Source organism: Suncus etruscus, chromosome 11, assembly GCF_024139225.1.
Source record: "Suncus etruscus isolate mSunEtr1 chromosome 11, mSunEtr1.pri.cur, whole genome shotgun sequence".
In the NCBI taxonomy this organism is placed as follows: domain Eukaryota; kingdom Metazoa; phylum Chordata; class Mammalia; order Eulipotyphla; family Soricidae; genus Suncus; species Suncus etruscus.
The window spans coordinates 57,034,160-57,051,451 of record NC_064858.1 but is presented as its reverse complement, the minus strand read 5'-3'; the positions used below and the strand labels follow the sequence as shown (position 1 = coordinate 57,051,451).

General features: G+C 37.7%; 1 protein-coding gene across 1 annotated transcript in view; it reads left to right on the top strand.

The window, feature by feature from the left end:
• The window catches only part of SLC5A8 (solute carrier family 5 member 8), a 122,430-nt gene that overhangs the window by 102,383 nt on the left and 2,755 nt on the right, over nt 1–17,292 (top strand). The window contains 3 exon segments of the mRNA XM_049782940.1: nt 411–497; nt 3,101–3,306; nt 8,396–8,499. Of these exon segments, the coding sequence (XP_049638897.1) occupies nt 411–497; nt 3,101–3,306; nt 8,396–8,499 (397 nt within the window).

Sequence of the window (17,292 nt, the reverse complement as noted above, 5' to 3'; positions counted from 1 at the left end):
GTATTTCTATTCTTACAGAGCAAGGATAACATTGAATTTCATTGCTGTCACCTGTCACTTAGCCATACTTATCTACAACCCTGCTATAAGGAGCATCTTGAGATTCCTGCAGCACAAAGGAGTAACATGATGATTAATGTCTAGGGGAACCAAGCCAGAAGGACTGGTTTTACTCTCTGTGATATCATAATTTCATTTTTTTTATGGTTGGATTCCTTTATTTAGGATACCCAAAGGAACACAGATACTGGGACTGAGAACAGAACCATTAAAGTTTTATATCTTTACTAATGATAGTGCTCCCATGATTTTCAAGAGGAGTCAAATACTTTAATTCCTTATATAATAGCAATCCCTTTAGCTTTAAATTTGAGATCACTAATGTTGACCTTTCATTATTTTTTTTGTAGGCGGCACTCAGCATATTTGGCATGGTTGGTGGCCCACTGCTGGGCTTGTTTTCTCTAGGCATTTTGGTTCCCTTTGCCAACTCAATTGTAAGTATAAAGAATAAAAACATGCAGAGTTGTTTTTTTTTTTAACAATAGAAGTATCTCTATGATTGCTTTTCTTAAATTCAGAGATTCCTTTTATGTCAATTATTAGTGACTTACCTTTTGTTTGTTTGTCTGGGCCATACTCAGTGGTTTAAATTTGACTTTGCACTCAGGGATCACTCCTGATGGTGCAGATCAAATGCAGGTCAGCCACCTGCAAGGCAAGCACCCTACCCATCTTAGTATCACTTTATCCCAATGATTTGTCCTTATAATTTAGATTATTCATAATGACTTTTCTCTTTATAAAATTTTATGTATTGAAAGCCTACAGGCATAAGAAAATTTTCAGAACATTTTAATATATTCTCACTATATTGGGGCCAGAGTAATTGCACAGCAGTCGGGCATTCCCTTGCATGCAGACAACCCAGGACAGACCTGGGTTTGATCCCTGGTATCCCATATGGTCCCTTAAGTCTGCAAGGAGTGATTTCTGAGTACAGAGCCAGGAGTACCCCCCAAGTGCTGCCAGATATGGCCCCCAAAACAAAAAAAAGTCTCAGTATAACTAAAGAATCAATTTTGGGGGGCTGGAGGCATAGTACTGTGGACAATACACTTGTCTTGTATGTAGCTGACCGTGTTCAATTCCTGGAACTCATATGGTTCCCTGACCCCTCCAGAAGTGATCCTTAGGTGCAGAGTCAGGAATGAGTCCTGAGTACCACTGGATACAGCCCCCCAAAACAAGCAAACAACAAATCTAAAACAAACAAACCCACATTTGTGCATTTGTCTTTTTTCCTTACTGAAAAGTGACTAGCTGGGCTGAAGTGGTGGCGCAAGTGGTAGGTTTGCCTTGCACGCACTAACCTAGAATGGACCGTGGTTCCTTCCCCCGGTGTCCCATATGGTTCCCCAAGCCAGGAGAGATTTCTGGGTGCATAGCCAGGAGTAACCCCTGAGCATCACTGGATGTGGCCCAAACCCCCCCAAATAAAAAACAAACAAACAAAAGAAAAGTGACTAGCATATTTAAATGAGACTATAGATAGACTCAAGTATGATAGATTTTATGCCAATAAATTCAAGAATTCCTGTGAATAGTTAAAGGAAAGTCATTTTCATCACATTAGCCAGAAAATTTCTACTTTTTTATTTTTTGAGTTTTTTTTTTTTTTTGGTGGGGGACTATACCTGGTGATGCTCAGGGGTTACTCTTGGCTATGTGCTCAGAAATCACTCCTGGCTTTGGGGACCATATGGGACGCCGGGGGGAACGAATCGCAGTCATTTCAGGGTCAACTGCATGCAAGACAAACACCCTACTGCTGCACCTTTTTTCTGGCCCTAGAAAGTTTCTACTATTGATATTTAAAGTAGTAACTATAGTAAAAAGGTATTTTCCCCCCAAAATAGTGACCATAATTGGGAAGTTTTTCCAGAAAGCTGACTCTATGTTCTACATAGACATATGTATGGTCTGTAGTACTAAATGTTGTTTTAATTTTTATTTACATATTTTAGGTACCAAATTTTGATTGAACTAAATGACAATATTTATTTATTTTAAAGTCAATAGAAAGTCCATTGCTTCAGTACTGCTATAAGATAAAGATCAAGAAAAACTGATTACACCATTATTAGTTGATATGGCTGTTTCAGATAGAATAAAACCATCATAGAATTATGAATGTCTACTTAGAATTTTCCTTTCCTTGCAAGGCAACTTTGCCTTCAAATGGCTGACCTAGGTTCAATTCAGTCACTCCATATGATCCAGTGAGCCTCCCAGGAGTGATCTTTGAGCTCCAAGTCAGGTGTAAGTCTGAGTGTAGCTTCAAAACAAAAATAAACAAACCAATGTGAAGTGTTTCGTATAGCTCAATTGTCCTGCAGCACAATTGCCATCATGTATGTTATCCAGTAGAGTGGTAAACTTCATATGAGCTTTCTTCCTCATAGTCTGTGATTTATGCAGTTCATTCTTCACAGATTAAACAGAGGGAACAATTGGTTTCATATCAGCTATGTGTTTGTTGTAGTTAGTTAAGTGTGAAGAGAGGAGGAGCCAGAACAGAGTGTTGGCCAAGGAGTAGAAGAAATCAAAAGTATGAAATGTTATAAAATAAAGTTGTCAGATATTGGTGATTGGCTTGGCATGGACTTTCCAAAAAGGAAATGGTGTAATAAAATCTCCAGAGTTTTGGATTGAAGGACCAGCATTATCCTTAACAAGAGGTGTGGATCTGGAGCCAGAAAGATAGCACGGAGGTAGGTGTTTGCCTTGCATGCAGAAGGACGGTGGTTCGAATCCTGGCATCCCATATGATCTCCTGAGCCTGCCGGGAGCTATTTCTGAGTGTAGAACCAGTAGTAACCACTGAGCACTGCCAGGTGTGGTCCCCCAACCAACCAACCAACCAACCAACAAACAAACAAATAAACAAAAGAGAGGTGTGGATCTTGAGGGAAGAATAGTTTCAGTAGGGACTTTGGTGAATTTGGCTTAGACTGCATTCTCCTAGACTTTCTAATGTTAAGTTCCACATCAAAGAAAATTGCATTGTTTTTCTCTAAAAATCATTCTTGTTCTGCAGGGAGCACTTGTTGGTCTGGCAGCTGGATTTGCTGTTTCTCTGTGGGTGGGAATTGGAGCTCAACTTTACCCTCCACTTCCTGAGAGAACTATGCCGCTAAGTCTTGAAACCTATGGCTGCAACATTACAAACAATGGGACGAATTGGATGACAACAACAGAAATGCCATTTTCTACTAGTGCTTTTCAAATACATGATGCTGAAAGGTATGAAGCGTTTATAGTGCCATTTCTATTAAAATTTTCATTACAGGTAGAAGAACTTAATTGGCCGCATGGCTGTGATTTTTGCTCAATTCTGAAATGGGTAGAGCCCATATGGTTTTTCTGATTAGAAAGTTTTTGTTCAGAAATTGTAAAAACATGTCAAATTTTCTTTAATTTTGATAGAAACTTGCTTCAACTACATATTTAGAGAAGGGTTTTCTGTTTAATAATAGCAAGAACAATCACAAAACATGTCTAATGGCTAAACAAACAAATACCAATTAAATTAATATTGTCAGTCAACTAATAATCTTTTAAAATGAAAAGCACAATTAGAAAAGAAACATTTCTTCAAAGAATAAGCTTCACTAACTAAACGTTACGATGATTTAAAATAAGTTGTTTAGTTGCCGATTGTTCAATTTTTTGTTGTTTGGTGGGTCACCCAGAAATGCTCAGAGCTTAGTCCTACTTTGTGTTCAGGGATCACTTCTGGCAGCGCTTGGGGGACCATATGGGGTCAGGAGATTAAACTTGGGTTGGCAGAGTGCAAGGCAAGCACTATCCACTGTTTTATTGCCGTGGTTCCTGTTTGTCAATTTTAAATGTTCCAGATCTTTAGAGCACTAACAATGGAAAGTTATGGCTTACTGCTGGAATATTTGGTTTTCAGTTTAATACTTATTTTTGGAGATTTAATATTTAATAAAAATGAACACATATTTAGTTAAAATATTTAATTAATGATTAAATGAATTTAATAAAATCTGATTTAATGAAATAATATAAACCTCTTGTTTTGTATTTTACTGTCTAGTAAATCTGAGGGCAAGACTACCTTTATTAGGTCTGTATGTATATAAATTCAAAACACAAACACTTCCATTATGTTGGAGAAATGAAAGACCAGGTCACTCCCCAAAAATGTATTACCTTAGTTCCAACCAGCCTAGAATAAACTCATTCAGTATTCTTTTGGGGTCAAAATTTGGTATCTCCCTCTTAAAAATGAATACACTCTTGGGAGAAAGAACAGAACATTACTAGTGATTTATGTTCCAGAAGGAGATCAGCCATGAGAATATTTAACAGTGGAAGTTAAAATGTGATCAACTCTGCAGGAGTAGAAAATAAAAGCAATTCCAGAGCCTGAGCTATATTTGAGATGGATTTGGCTGCATGGGGTGCTGTGCTCCCACTCTTTCCCTTCCTTCTGCTTTCCTTCCTCAGTGACCAAATGTTCCCTCCCTTCCTCTAACTTAGCTTTTATAGAAACCTCATTTTCAAAACCAGCTATAATAGTTTGGGTCATGTGCTAATATTACTGTTGGCTCTTGTGGTTCTGATGTACATAGGTATATCACTTCCACATAAGGAAGATCTTCAAGACACTTGATCAGTGTTCTTATATTCCCACCAGTACCAGGCTGTCTTTCTCATTTTGTTATTTTCCTCATCATTGATATTTCAATGTACATTTCTCTTAAGAATGCTGGGCAAAGAATTACTTGGATCCCTGAAGTGAAACAAATAACCAAGATTTGCTATGGGCCTGATACCATAGTAACCTCTTTCTTATGTTAGATTACTTATAAAATAGTTCAGCTGATAGAAAATATTTTTTGAGTATGAACTAGGTCCTCAGTAGTGAACTGGCCATTTGTTTAGTATTCATTGTCGAGAGCCTTCCCTTCCCATTCATCTGTTCTCCAGGAAAAGATCATTTAGCTGAAGATAGGCTAATAAATGTGCTTAATATATACAACAATAAGCCCAATAAGCATTCGGCAACAACTAGCAAGCAGCAAATAGCTATAAATGCATGCTACATATTTGTTAAAAATGAGTATAAATAGGGGCCTGGGAAACAGCACAGTGGTAGAACATGCAGCTGATTCAGGACAGTGGTTTGAATCCTGGCATCCCATATGGTTCCCCGTGCCTGCCAGAAGCGATTTCTGAGTGCAGAGCCAGGAGTAAGCCCTGAGTGCCCCCCTGGAGTAACACAAATAAACAAACAAAAATGAGTATAAATAAAGTGGGAGAGTAGACTAGCACAAAGCCTTTAGAGCTATACTGTTTGATGGAAAATAAGTTGGCCAGATGAAGGCATCCAGAATGTCATTCCTGCCACAGAACATAACCAGAAGGAAAGTCTAGCTAAAAACACATGTACAATGCCTTGTAACAAGTGGTTTTCATAGATATTCCTGGGAGCCTGGAGAAGAAATTAAGTCTTTCTAAATCAAATTAAGAAGGGACCAGAGTGATAAGAAGTTTGCCCTGCACACTTTTGACCTGGGTTTTATCCCTGGCATTCCATAAGGTTTCCCAAGCCTGCCAGGAGTGACTTATGAAAGCAAAGCCCAGTGTAACCCCTGAGCATCACTGGGTGTGGTCCAAAAAAACAAAACAAAACAAAACAAAAAAAAAGAAAAAAAAAGAAATTAAAAAAAGTTTTCCAAAAAATTATCACAGGAACTGGAGTTGCAAATCAGATGAATAAGGGTAGGAAGGAGCACAGAAAGAACAGTTGCATATTGTAAATGAAAAAGTATATGTGTGCAAAGGCATAGAGGCCTCAAGCCACCTGCGTCATAAACTAGTTAGCTTGACAGATAGATGATAGATCGGAAGAAAGAAAGTTAGATAGATAGATAGATAGATAGATAGATAGATAGATAGATAGATAGATAGATAGATAGGTCAGGATGGCAAGAGGATTGTTAATGGTAGCCTGAAGCAGGACAGGGTAAATTATACTTTATTTACTTAGACTCTTTGTCTTTCTTTCTTTTCTTTCTTTCTTTCTTTCTTTCTTTCTTTCTTTCTTTCTTTCTTTCTTTCTTTCTTTCTTTCTTTCTTTCTTTCTTTCTTCTTTCTTTCTTCTTTCTTTTCTTTCTTTCTTTCTTTCTTTCTCTTTTTCTTTCTCTTTCTTTCTTTTTCTTTCTTTCTCTCTTTCTCTTTCTTCTTTCTTTCTTTCTTTCTTTCTTTCTCTTTTTCTTTCTCTTTCTTTCTTTCTTTCTTTCTTTTTTCTTTCTTTCTTTCTTTCTTCTTTCTTTCTTCTTTCTTTCTTTCTTTCTTTCTTTCTTTCTTTCTTTCTTTCTTTCTTCTTTCTCTCTTCTTTCTTTCGTCTTTCTTTCTGTCTGTCTGTCTTCTTTTTCTTTCTTTCTTTCTTTCTTTCTTTCTCTTCTCTTTCTTCTTTCTTTCTTTCTTTCTTTCTTTCTTTCTTTCTTCTTTCTTTCTTTCTTTCTTTCTTTCTTTCTTTCTTCTCTCTCTCCTTCTTTCTTTCTTTCTTTCTTTCTTTCTTTCTTTCTTTCTTTCTTTCTTTCTTTCTTTCTTTCTTTCTTTCTTTCTTTCTTTCTTTCTTTCTTTCTTTCTTTCCTTCCTTCCTTCCTTCTTTCTTTCTTTCTTTCTTTACTTCCTTTCCTCTCATTTATTTATTCATTCTTTTTTCTTTTTTCCTTCCTTCCTTCCTTCCTTCCTTCCTTCCTTCCTTCCTTCCTTCCTTCCTTCCTTCCTTCCTTCCTTCCTTCCTTCCTTCCTTCCTTCCTTCCTTCCTTCCTTCCTTCCTTCCTTCCTTCCTTCCTTCCTTCCTTCCTTCCTTCCTTCCTTCCTTCCTTCCTTCCTTCCTTTCTTTCTTTCTTTCTTTCCTTCTTTCTTTCCTCCTGTTATATTTGGTCTGTCTTTGGCCCTTAGTTTTGACTTCTTTTCTCAATGTGTTTTCATTATTTCTGGGCTCTTGTTCTCTTACACTTTAATTATTTTGATTTATCTGGTATCTTAAAAAATCTGCTTTCCTTTGCTACTGAATTATTATATACAGTAAGTTTTTTTAATGGAAAGAATATTGTAAATTGCATCTTTAAGTGAAACAATGCACCATAGGCTAGTTGACAAAAACATTAATTTTAGTCCTATGACATATTTCTGACCATAGAAGCAGTAGCGAGCTTCTAAATAGACACCGATATTTAGTGGCAGAAAATTAGGTTATTTTCCTATCATTTTCCTTTCATTATAATGAAATTCTATTAAACACAATGATTTTCAGGATACCTGCTATGTTGTTCTTGGCAGGATGGTTGATTAAAAAAGCTACTCTATCGAAGCTAAAAATTGACTTTTAGAGCAATTGCTTTATTTTATTAATTTATCTTTGGGCAAGGTTTGGGTCACACCTGACTGGCTTCAAGGCTTACCCCTGGTTCTGTGCTCAGGGATCACTCAAGGAACCCTGTGCATTTCTGAAGATCAAACCAGGGTCATCTGCCTTCAAAGCATGTACTTTACCCCTGTTCTGTTTTTCCGGTGAGAGAGCAGTCATTTTAGAAGCATAAAAATGGTCTCATTCCCCCATTTAAAATAATATCATGATTTGAGCACATGCTGTCCTTGCAGGAGGGGTGGGTTAGATCCCTAGTACCACACAGTCCCGTGACTACCACCAGGAATGACCTCTGAGCATGGTCCTGAGAATAGTCTCTGAGACTAGATATAATCCAAAGCAAAACCAAACCAAAAATAAGATAAAATAATGCCCTGAGTGCCATTCCCCAGAGAATAAGGTGTAAGCTCACATGAGTCCATCGCAGTTTCAGTGCCCCTTGTTCACACGTTTTTCATTGCTCCTGAGAATGTCTCTTCTTTAAATCCTGTTCATTTCATATACCCTAACTATTTTCTATACAGCACCTTCCCTCAGTGGAAATGATGATATTTATTAATCTGTTTATTTTTTTAGTGGATGTTACTCTTCAATCTATCCTATCTATTTAAAGTAAATGTAAATATCACTGGGCAAGAACCTTATTTTTAAGTTTTTATTGATGAGGTTTTAATAATAGAAAGCCTGGAACATAAAGCAAAGTTGTACGAGGTCAAAGGACATTTAGTTTTACAGTGTATGGTCAAGGTTACAGGGCACTTTTAATCCCACTGCTGGGTGTTGCCCTTATAAAAAACTGGCTCAGCAATTGATGGCAGTAAAACATGATTAAATATTATAGTTGTGAAGATTATTAACCCTTTTCTTAGTTGCTGATAGCAATTCATGAAGTCTTACGGTTACATTTTCTCTTTCTCTTAGGACCCCGCTGATGGATAACTGGTACTCTTTATCCTATTTGTACTTCAGCACACTTGGAACTTTGGTAACTGTATTTGTGGGGATGCTTGTCAGTTTACCAACAGGTAACTATCTAAATACTGATACTATTGTGTTTACCTCTTTATTATTTATTATTATTTTTATTTTGTGCCTGTGAAGGTTCTTTTACAGAGGTTCTGTTATTTAATTACTGGCTTTAATTATGGTAAATTTGAAGGTCTGTTCCTAAAACCAGAATCTGTGGAAAATCCGTTAAATATAAGATCCTCCAGTGCTAGTTTTACTTTCATCCACACATGAATTCTGTGCCATTATATTATTGTTCTATACTAAATCTTAGTAACCATAAAAAATAAAGTATAGGCCTGTAAGAAACAGGCCTAGGAGAGCAAACAGCAATTAGGGAACATGAATGGTATATGCCCAACCCATATTTAAATCCTGGCACCATGCCTAAGAATTTATGCTGCAGTCCTAGAGATCCTCAGGTACTGCTCAGCATAATAGACACTCAACAGTATCAAACACATCAATTTAAAAGTGATCCCTACACTACAAACAAGTAGGTTTCATCCCAGGAATGCAAGGATGATTTAACATCCATAAATTTATTCACATCCTACACAACATCAACAACAAGAAAAATAAAAATCACATGATTATATCAATAGATGCAGAGAAAGCATTTGATAAGGTCCAACACCCATTCTTGATCAAAACGCTCAGCAAGATGGGAATGGAAGGAACCTTCCTCAATCTAGTTGAAGCCATCTACCACAAGCCAATGGCAAATATTATCCTCAATGGAGAAAAACTAAAAGCCTTTCCTCTAAATTCTGGTACAAGACAAGGCTGTCCGCTCTCACCACTCCTCTTCAACATAGTACTGGAAGTGCTTGCTATAGCGATCAGGCAAGAAAAAGATATCAAGGGAATCCAGATAGGAAAGGAAGAAGTCAAGCTCTCATTGTTTGCAGATGACATGACACTCTACTTAGAAAACCCTAAAGACTCTACCAAAAAGCTTCTAGAAACAATAGATTCATACAGCAAGGTGGCAGGCTACAAAATCAACCTACAGAAATAAATGGCCTTTTTATACACCAATAATGATAGGGAAGAGATGGATGTCAGGAAGGCAGTTTCATTCACATTAGTGCCACACAAACTTAAATATCTTGGAGTCAATTTGACCAAGGACGTGAAGGACCTATACAAAGAAAACTATAAAGCCCTGCTCCAAGAAATAAGAGAGGACACACGGAAATGGAAACACATACCCTGCTCATGGTTTGGCAGGATTAACATCATTAAAATGGCAATACTCCCCAAAGCATTATACAGATTTAATCTGATCCTCTTAAAAATACCCATGACATTCTTCAAAGAAATGGATCAAACACTTATGAAGTTCATCTGGAACAATAAACACCCTCGAATAGCTAAAGCACTCCTAGGGAAAAGGAAAATGGGAGGCATTACTTTCCCCAACTTTAAACTGTACTACAAAGCAATAGTTATCAAAACAACATGGTATTGGAATAAAGACAGACCTTCAGATCAGTGGAACAGGCTTGAGTCCTCAGAGAACATTCCCCAGGCATACAATTACCTAATTTTTGACAAAGGAGGAAGAAATCCTACGTGGAGTAGGGAAAATCTCTTTAACAAGTGGTGCTGGCAGAACTGGTTAGCCACTTGCAAAAAAGCGAACATAGACCCCCTCAGTTAACATCATGTACGAAGGTAAAATACAAATGGATTAAAGACCTTGATCTTTAATCAGACCGGATCCCATAAGGTATATAGAACAACACGTCAGTAAAACACTCCATGACATTGAGATTAAAGGCATCTTCAAGGAGGAAACTGCACTCTCCAAGCAAGTGGAAGCAGAGATTAACAGATGGGAATACATTAAACTGAGAAGCTTCTGCACCTCAAAAGAAATAGTGCCCAGGATACAAGAGTCACCCACTGAGTGGGAGAAACTATTCACCCAACACCCTTCAGATAAGTTGCTAATATCCAAAATATACAGGGCACTGACAGAACTTTACAAGAAAAAAAACCATCTAATCCCATCAAAAAAATGGGGAGAAGAAATGAACAGACACTTTGATAAAAAAGAAATACAAATGGCCAAAAGGCACATGAAAAAATGCTCCTCGTCACTAATCATCAGGGAGATGCAAATCAAAACAACGATGAGATACCACCTCACACAGCAGAGATTGGCACACATCACAAAGAATGAGAACAATCGATGCTGGAGGGGATGTGGAGAGAAAGGAACTCTTATCCACTGCTGGTGGGAATGCCGCCTAGTACAGCCTCTATGGAAAGCGATATGGAGATTCCTTCAAAATCTGGAAATTGAGCTCCCATTCGACCCAGCTATTCCACTCCTAGAGATATACCCTAGGAACACAAGAATACAATACAAAAACCCCTTCCTCACACCTATATTTATTGCAGCACCATTCACAATAGCCAGGCTCTGGAAACATCCAAGATGCCCTTCAACAGACGAATGGCTAAAAAACAGTGGTACATATGCACAATGGAATATTATGCAGGCCGTCAGGAGAAGTGAAGTCATGAAATTTTCCGTATACATGGATGTACATGGAGTCTATCATGCTGAAGTGAAATAAGTCAGAGGGAGAGATGAGAAGCCACAGAATAGTATCACTCAATCTATGGGTTTTAAGAAAAATAAAAGTCATTTTTGTAACAATCCTCAGAGACAATGAGAGGAGGGCTGGAACACCAGCTCACTCCCATTGAAGCTCACCACAAAGAGTGGTGAGTACAGGTATAGAAATAACTACACTGAGAACTACCAATAATCATGTGAATGAATGAGGGAACTGGAAAGCCTGTCTTGGAGTACAGGTGGGGGTGGGGTGGGATGGAGGGAGATTTGGACATTGGTGGTGGGAATGTTGCTACTGGTGAAGGGGGCGGTGTTCTTTACATGACTGATAACTTAATCATCAATCATTTATGTAATCAAGATATTCAAATAAAGAAGGAATAAAAAAAGTGATCCCAAAGGGATCATTTACAACTGTCATGGTCACAATGGTCTCTGCCCAATCCCACTCCTGTATTTGTAGCAAGTTCCTACATGGACTGGTTCTCCTGGCCCTTGACTCTATTGTCTTTGGGTATTATTACCATATTATCTTTTTTAATACTCTACAAAGGAGTGTGATCATTCTATATTTGTCCCTCTCTCCCTGACTCATTTTGCTCAGCATGCTACTCTTCACATTCATCCATGTTTAAGCAAATTTCATCACTTCATTTCCCTTAATACCTATATAGTAATCCACTGTGTAGCTGTAATATAAGTTTTTTTTTATTCAATCATCTGTTCTTGAGCAGTTGGGTTGTCTGCAAATTCTGTCTATTGTGAATAGTGCTTCAAAAAAATGAAATGAGAAAATGTGAGAGATAGGGAGAGTGAGTGAGAGAGAGAGAAGGGAGAGAAAGAGAAAGAGAGAGAAAAATTGTCTAACATAGAAGCAGGCAGGAGGGAAGATAGGAGGGAAACTAGAGACATCGTTGATGGGAAATGTGTACTGGTGAAGGGTGTTGGGCATTTTATGACTAAAAGTCAATCATGAACAACTTTGTAACTATGTATGTCATGGTGATTCAATTAAAGAATTTATTAAAAAATAAATTGAGGGGCCAGAGAGATAGCATAGCATTAGGGCATTTTGCCTTGAATTGTGGCTGACCCGGGAGGGACCCCATATGGTCCCCCTAGCCTGCCAGGAGTGATTTCTGAATGCAGAGCCAGGGTAACCTCTGAGTGCCGCTGGTGTGGCCCCAAAACCAATCAATCAATCAAGTTAAAAAATAAAATTGATCCCACTTCTTGATTAGCAGAGGTTCTCATAATTCATGGTATTTGTACAAATTTTAGTTTTCTAGTCTTAGAGGACATAGGATCAGTCATCTTTACAATTTGGTAAAATTCAGGTTTCAGTAGGTTCATCCACAGAGTTCTTTTATTTTTATAATTATATTTTATTTCTTTAGTTATTTCACTTCTCATTTTAGACTCAAAATTCATTTGTTTTGTTCTAAGAGACACATATTTTCTTTTGTTTTTTAAATATTTTTTTTTTGTGGTTTTTGGGTCACACCCGGCAGTGCTCAGGGGTTATTCCTGGCTCCAGGCTCAGAAATTGCTCCTGGCAGGCACGGGGGACCATATGGGACGCCGGGATTCGAACCGATGACCTCCTGCATGAAAGGCAAACACCTTACCTCCATGCTATCTCTCCGGCCCCCTGTTTTTAAATATTTTTATTTAAGCACTATGATTACAAACCTGTTTGTAGTTGGGTTTAATTATAAAAAAGAGTATCCCCTTTAACCAGTGCAACCTTCCCACCACCAATGCTCTCTATCTCCCTTTTCCCCACTCCTTGGCTGTATTGAGACAGGCATTCTATTTTTCTCACTCACTACCATTGTCATGATAGTTGTCAGTGTACCATATTTTCCAGCATATAAGATGACTGGGCGTATAAGACGACCCCCTACTTTTCCTGTTAAAATATAGGGTTTGGGCTATATTTACCGTATAAAACTACCTTTCTTTTAACACACACCAAATGGAAATTAAAAAAACCTAAGTTTTGATTTCAATATGTAAATTTTAATTTAAATGCTATATTATGCATGCACTTAGCTGAAAACTGTGACTTATAAACATAAGGGCTATTTATCATCAAACATGTAAACATAAACAGTGATCTACATTGAGAGCAGGCAGAAAATCCCCAAGAGCAGTTGGCTGTGGGATGCAGTGATTAATAGGTAAGTTATAGGGAGATAAAGCAACTCCCCTGTGTCCCATAAAAGCTGAACAGAGGGATGCCAGTGGTAAGAGGGTCCAGGATCACTCGTCCCTAAAGATGGAGTATGTCGTATACGGCATATAAGAGACCCTCATTTTTTTCTCCCACATTTTACTGTGCCTGTGCAAACAATTGCCATACCCACATCTTTTTTAAATATAATTTTTATTTTAATCATAGTGGCTTACATATCATTGACAATATTTTAGGTACATATTAACATAAAATCAGGGGAATTCCCATCACCGAATTGTCCTCCCTCCACCTCCATTCCCGTCCTGCCTCCCATTATCCTCCTCCCTCACCCCAGGGGCTGCTAGAGTAAGTGGTCCCCTCTGTGCCTGGCTTACTACTTAGTGGTCTTACACCTGTTTGGTCTTGGTACTTCCCTTATTTCTCCCTCTAATTGGGAGGCAGGACTAGATAGTTGAAGTTATGTGGTTTTGTTTGAAGAAAAGAAAAGTAATAAACTGAGGTAAAAATCAAAACTTTGAAATGAGCGGAGTCCTTCTAGAGGCTCTATCCTCGGTTTGAGAGAAGAAGCGGAAAAAGAAGGTGAAAGCCACAACAGTACAAAAAAGAAGTGTCAAATAAAATATCCAGTGAGCATTCCAACAATAAAGATAAGCACCACATAAAAGCCATGGTCTTTTTTTTTCTTTATTTAAACATCTTGATTACAAATATGATTGTGATTAGGTTTCAGTCATGTAAACAACACCCTCCTTCACCAGTGCAATATTCCCACCACCAATGTCCCACCCCATTCCACCTGTACTCTAGACAGGCTTTCCAGTTCCCTCATTCATTCACATGATTATGGTAGTTCTCAGTGTAGTTATTTCTATAACTGTACTCACCACTCTTTGTGGTGAGCTTCATGGAGTGAGCTGGTGTTCCAGCCCTTCTCTCATTGTCTCTGAGGATTGTTGCAAAGATGACTTTTATTTTTCTCAAAATCCATAGATGAGTGAGACTATTCTGTGTCTCTCTTCCTCTGACTTATTTCAGTCATCATGATAGACTCCATGTACATCCATGTATAGGACGGCTGCATAATATTCCATTGTGTATATGTACCACTGTTTTTTAGTCATTCGTCTGTTGAAGGGCATCTTGGATGTTTCCAGAGCCTGGCTATTGTGAATGGTGCTGCAATAAGTATAGGTGTGAGGAAGGGGTTTTTGTATTGTATTCTTGTGTTCCTAGGGTATATCTCTAGGAGTGGAATAGCTGGGTCGAATGGGAGCTCAATTTTCAGTTTTTGGAGGAATCTCCATATCTCTTTCCATAGAGGCTGTACTAGGCGGCATTCCCACCAGCAGTGGATAAGAGTTCCTTTCTCTCCACATCCCCTCCAGCATCGATTGTTCTCATTCTTTGTGATGTGTGCCAATCTCTGCTGTGTGAGGTAGTATCTCATCGTTGTTTTAATTTGCATCTCCCTGATGATCAGTGATGAGGAACATTTTTTCATGTGCCTTTTAGCCATTTCTTTCTTATCAAAGTGTCTGTTCATTTCTTCTCCCCATTTTTTGATGGGATTAGATGTTTTTTTCTTGTAAAGTTCTGTCAGTGCCCTGTATATTTTGGATATTAGCCCTTTATCTGATGGATATTGGGTGAATAGTTTATCCCACACGGTGGGTGACTCTTGTATCCTGGGCACTATTTCTTTTGAGGTGCAGAAGCTTCTCAGCTTAATATATTCCCATCTGTTTATCTCTGGTTCCACTTGTTTGGAAAGTGCAGTTTCCTCCTTGAAGATGCCTTTAATCTTAATGTCATGGAGTGTTTTACCTATGTGTTGTTCTATATACCTTATGGTATCAGGTCTGATATCAAGGTCTTTAATCCATTTGTATTTTGTCTTCCTACATGTTGTTAACTGGGGGGTCTATGTTCGCTTTTTTGCAAGTGGCTAACCAGTTCTGCCAGCACCACTTGTTGAAGAGGTTTTCCCTGCTCCACTTAGGATTTCTTGCTCCTTTGTCAAAAATTAGGTGATTGTATGTCTGGGGAACATTGGATGACCCTCACTTTTAAGAAGTTTTTCATGGGTTAAAAAAATTGTCTTGTATGCCTGAAAATATGGTAGTTATTTCTCTAACTGAACTCACCACTCTTTGTGATAAGCTTCATATTGAACAATGGTCCTTCCAGCCCTCATCTCTATTGTCTGTGGGTATTAATATAATAAAATATTTTATTATTCTTAGAGCCTATAGGTGAGTGAGACTATTCTGTGTTTCTCTCCCTCTGACTTATTCACTCAGCATAACAGTTTCCATGTTCGTCCATGTATAGGAAAATTTCATGGCTGCATTAGAATTCCATTGTGTTTCTTTAGCTTCACATCTGTTGATTAGCATCTGGGTTGTTTCCAGATTCTAGCTATTATAAATATATATAAATATAGGTGTGCAGAAGTCATTTTTATATTGTGTTTTTGTGTTCCTAGGGTTTCTCCCTAAGAGTGGTATAGCTGGATCAGATGGGAGCTCTATTTCCAGTATTTTGAGGAATCTCCATATTGTTTTCCAAAAAGGCTTGACTAAATGGTATTCCCATCAGCAATGAATGAGAGTTCCTTTCTCTCCATGTCTCTGCCAGCACTGATTGTTCGTGTTCTTTGTGATGTGTGCCATTCTCTGTGGCATGAGATGATACCTAATTGTTGTTTTGATTAGCATCTCCCTTTTAATTAGTGATGTGGAACATTTTTTTCATGTGCCTTTTGAAAATCTGTATTTCTTCTTTGAGTAATTGTCTCTTCATTTCTTCTCCCCATTTTTTTTACGGGGTTAGATATTTTTTCTTGTTAAGTTCTGACAGTACCTTTTATATCTTAGATATCTGATGGGTATTGGGTGAATATTTTCTCCCATTCTGTAGGTGGCCTTTGTATCCTAGTCACTATTTCCTTGGAGGTACAGAAACATCTCAGCTTATATAGTATAGTTCCATTTGTTTATCTCTGCTTCCACTTGTTTAGACAGCACTATTTTCTTCTTGAAGATGCCTTTAATCTTAATGTCATGGAGTGTTTTAACTTATATGCTCTTCTATCTTCTGATTCTGGGTTTGATATCAAGGTCTTTAATCCATTTGGATTTGACCTTTGTGCATGGTGTTAGATGGAGGTCTGAGTTTGCTTTCTTGCATGTGGCTGACCAGTTGTCGCAGTATCACTTCTTGAAGAGGATTTTCTTGCTTTATTTTGCTTTTCTTGCCCTTTTATAAAAGATTAATTAATTGTATATCTGGGGCTCATTCTCTGAATACTCAAATGATTTGAGGATCTGTCTTTATTCCAGTACCATGGTGTTTTAATGACTATTGTTTTGTAATACAATTTAAAGTTGGGGAAAGTGATGCCTCTCAGATTCTTTTACCTAAGGATTTCTATAGATATTCATGGATGTTTATTGTTTCAAATGATTTTTAGGAGTGTTCGATCCACTTCTTTGGAGAACGTCATGGGTATCCTTGGTATCCTTGGAGGAATTGCATTAAATCTGTACAATGCTTTGGGGAGTATTTCCAATTTAATGATGTTGATCCTCCCAATTCATGAACAGGATATGTGTCTCCATTTCCTCATGTCCTCTTTTATTTTTTGAAGCAGTGTTTTGTAATTTTCTTTGTATAGGTCCTTCATGTCTTTAGTTAAGTTGACTCCAAGGTATTTGAGTTTGTGTGGCACTAATGTATATAGGATTGTTGTTTTAATGTCCATTTCTTCTTGATTATTTGTGTGTAAGAAGGCCATTGATTTTTCCCTGTTAAATATGTAGCCTGCCATTTTGCTATATGAATCTATAGTTTCTAGAAGCTTTTTGGTAGAGTTGTTAGGGTTTTCTAAATATAGTATCATGTCATCTACAAATTGTGAGAGCTTGACTTCTTTTCTGATATGGATGCCTTTGATATCTTTTTCTTGCCTAATTGCTATGGCAAGAAATTCTAGTACTATGTTGCACAGAAATGGTG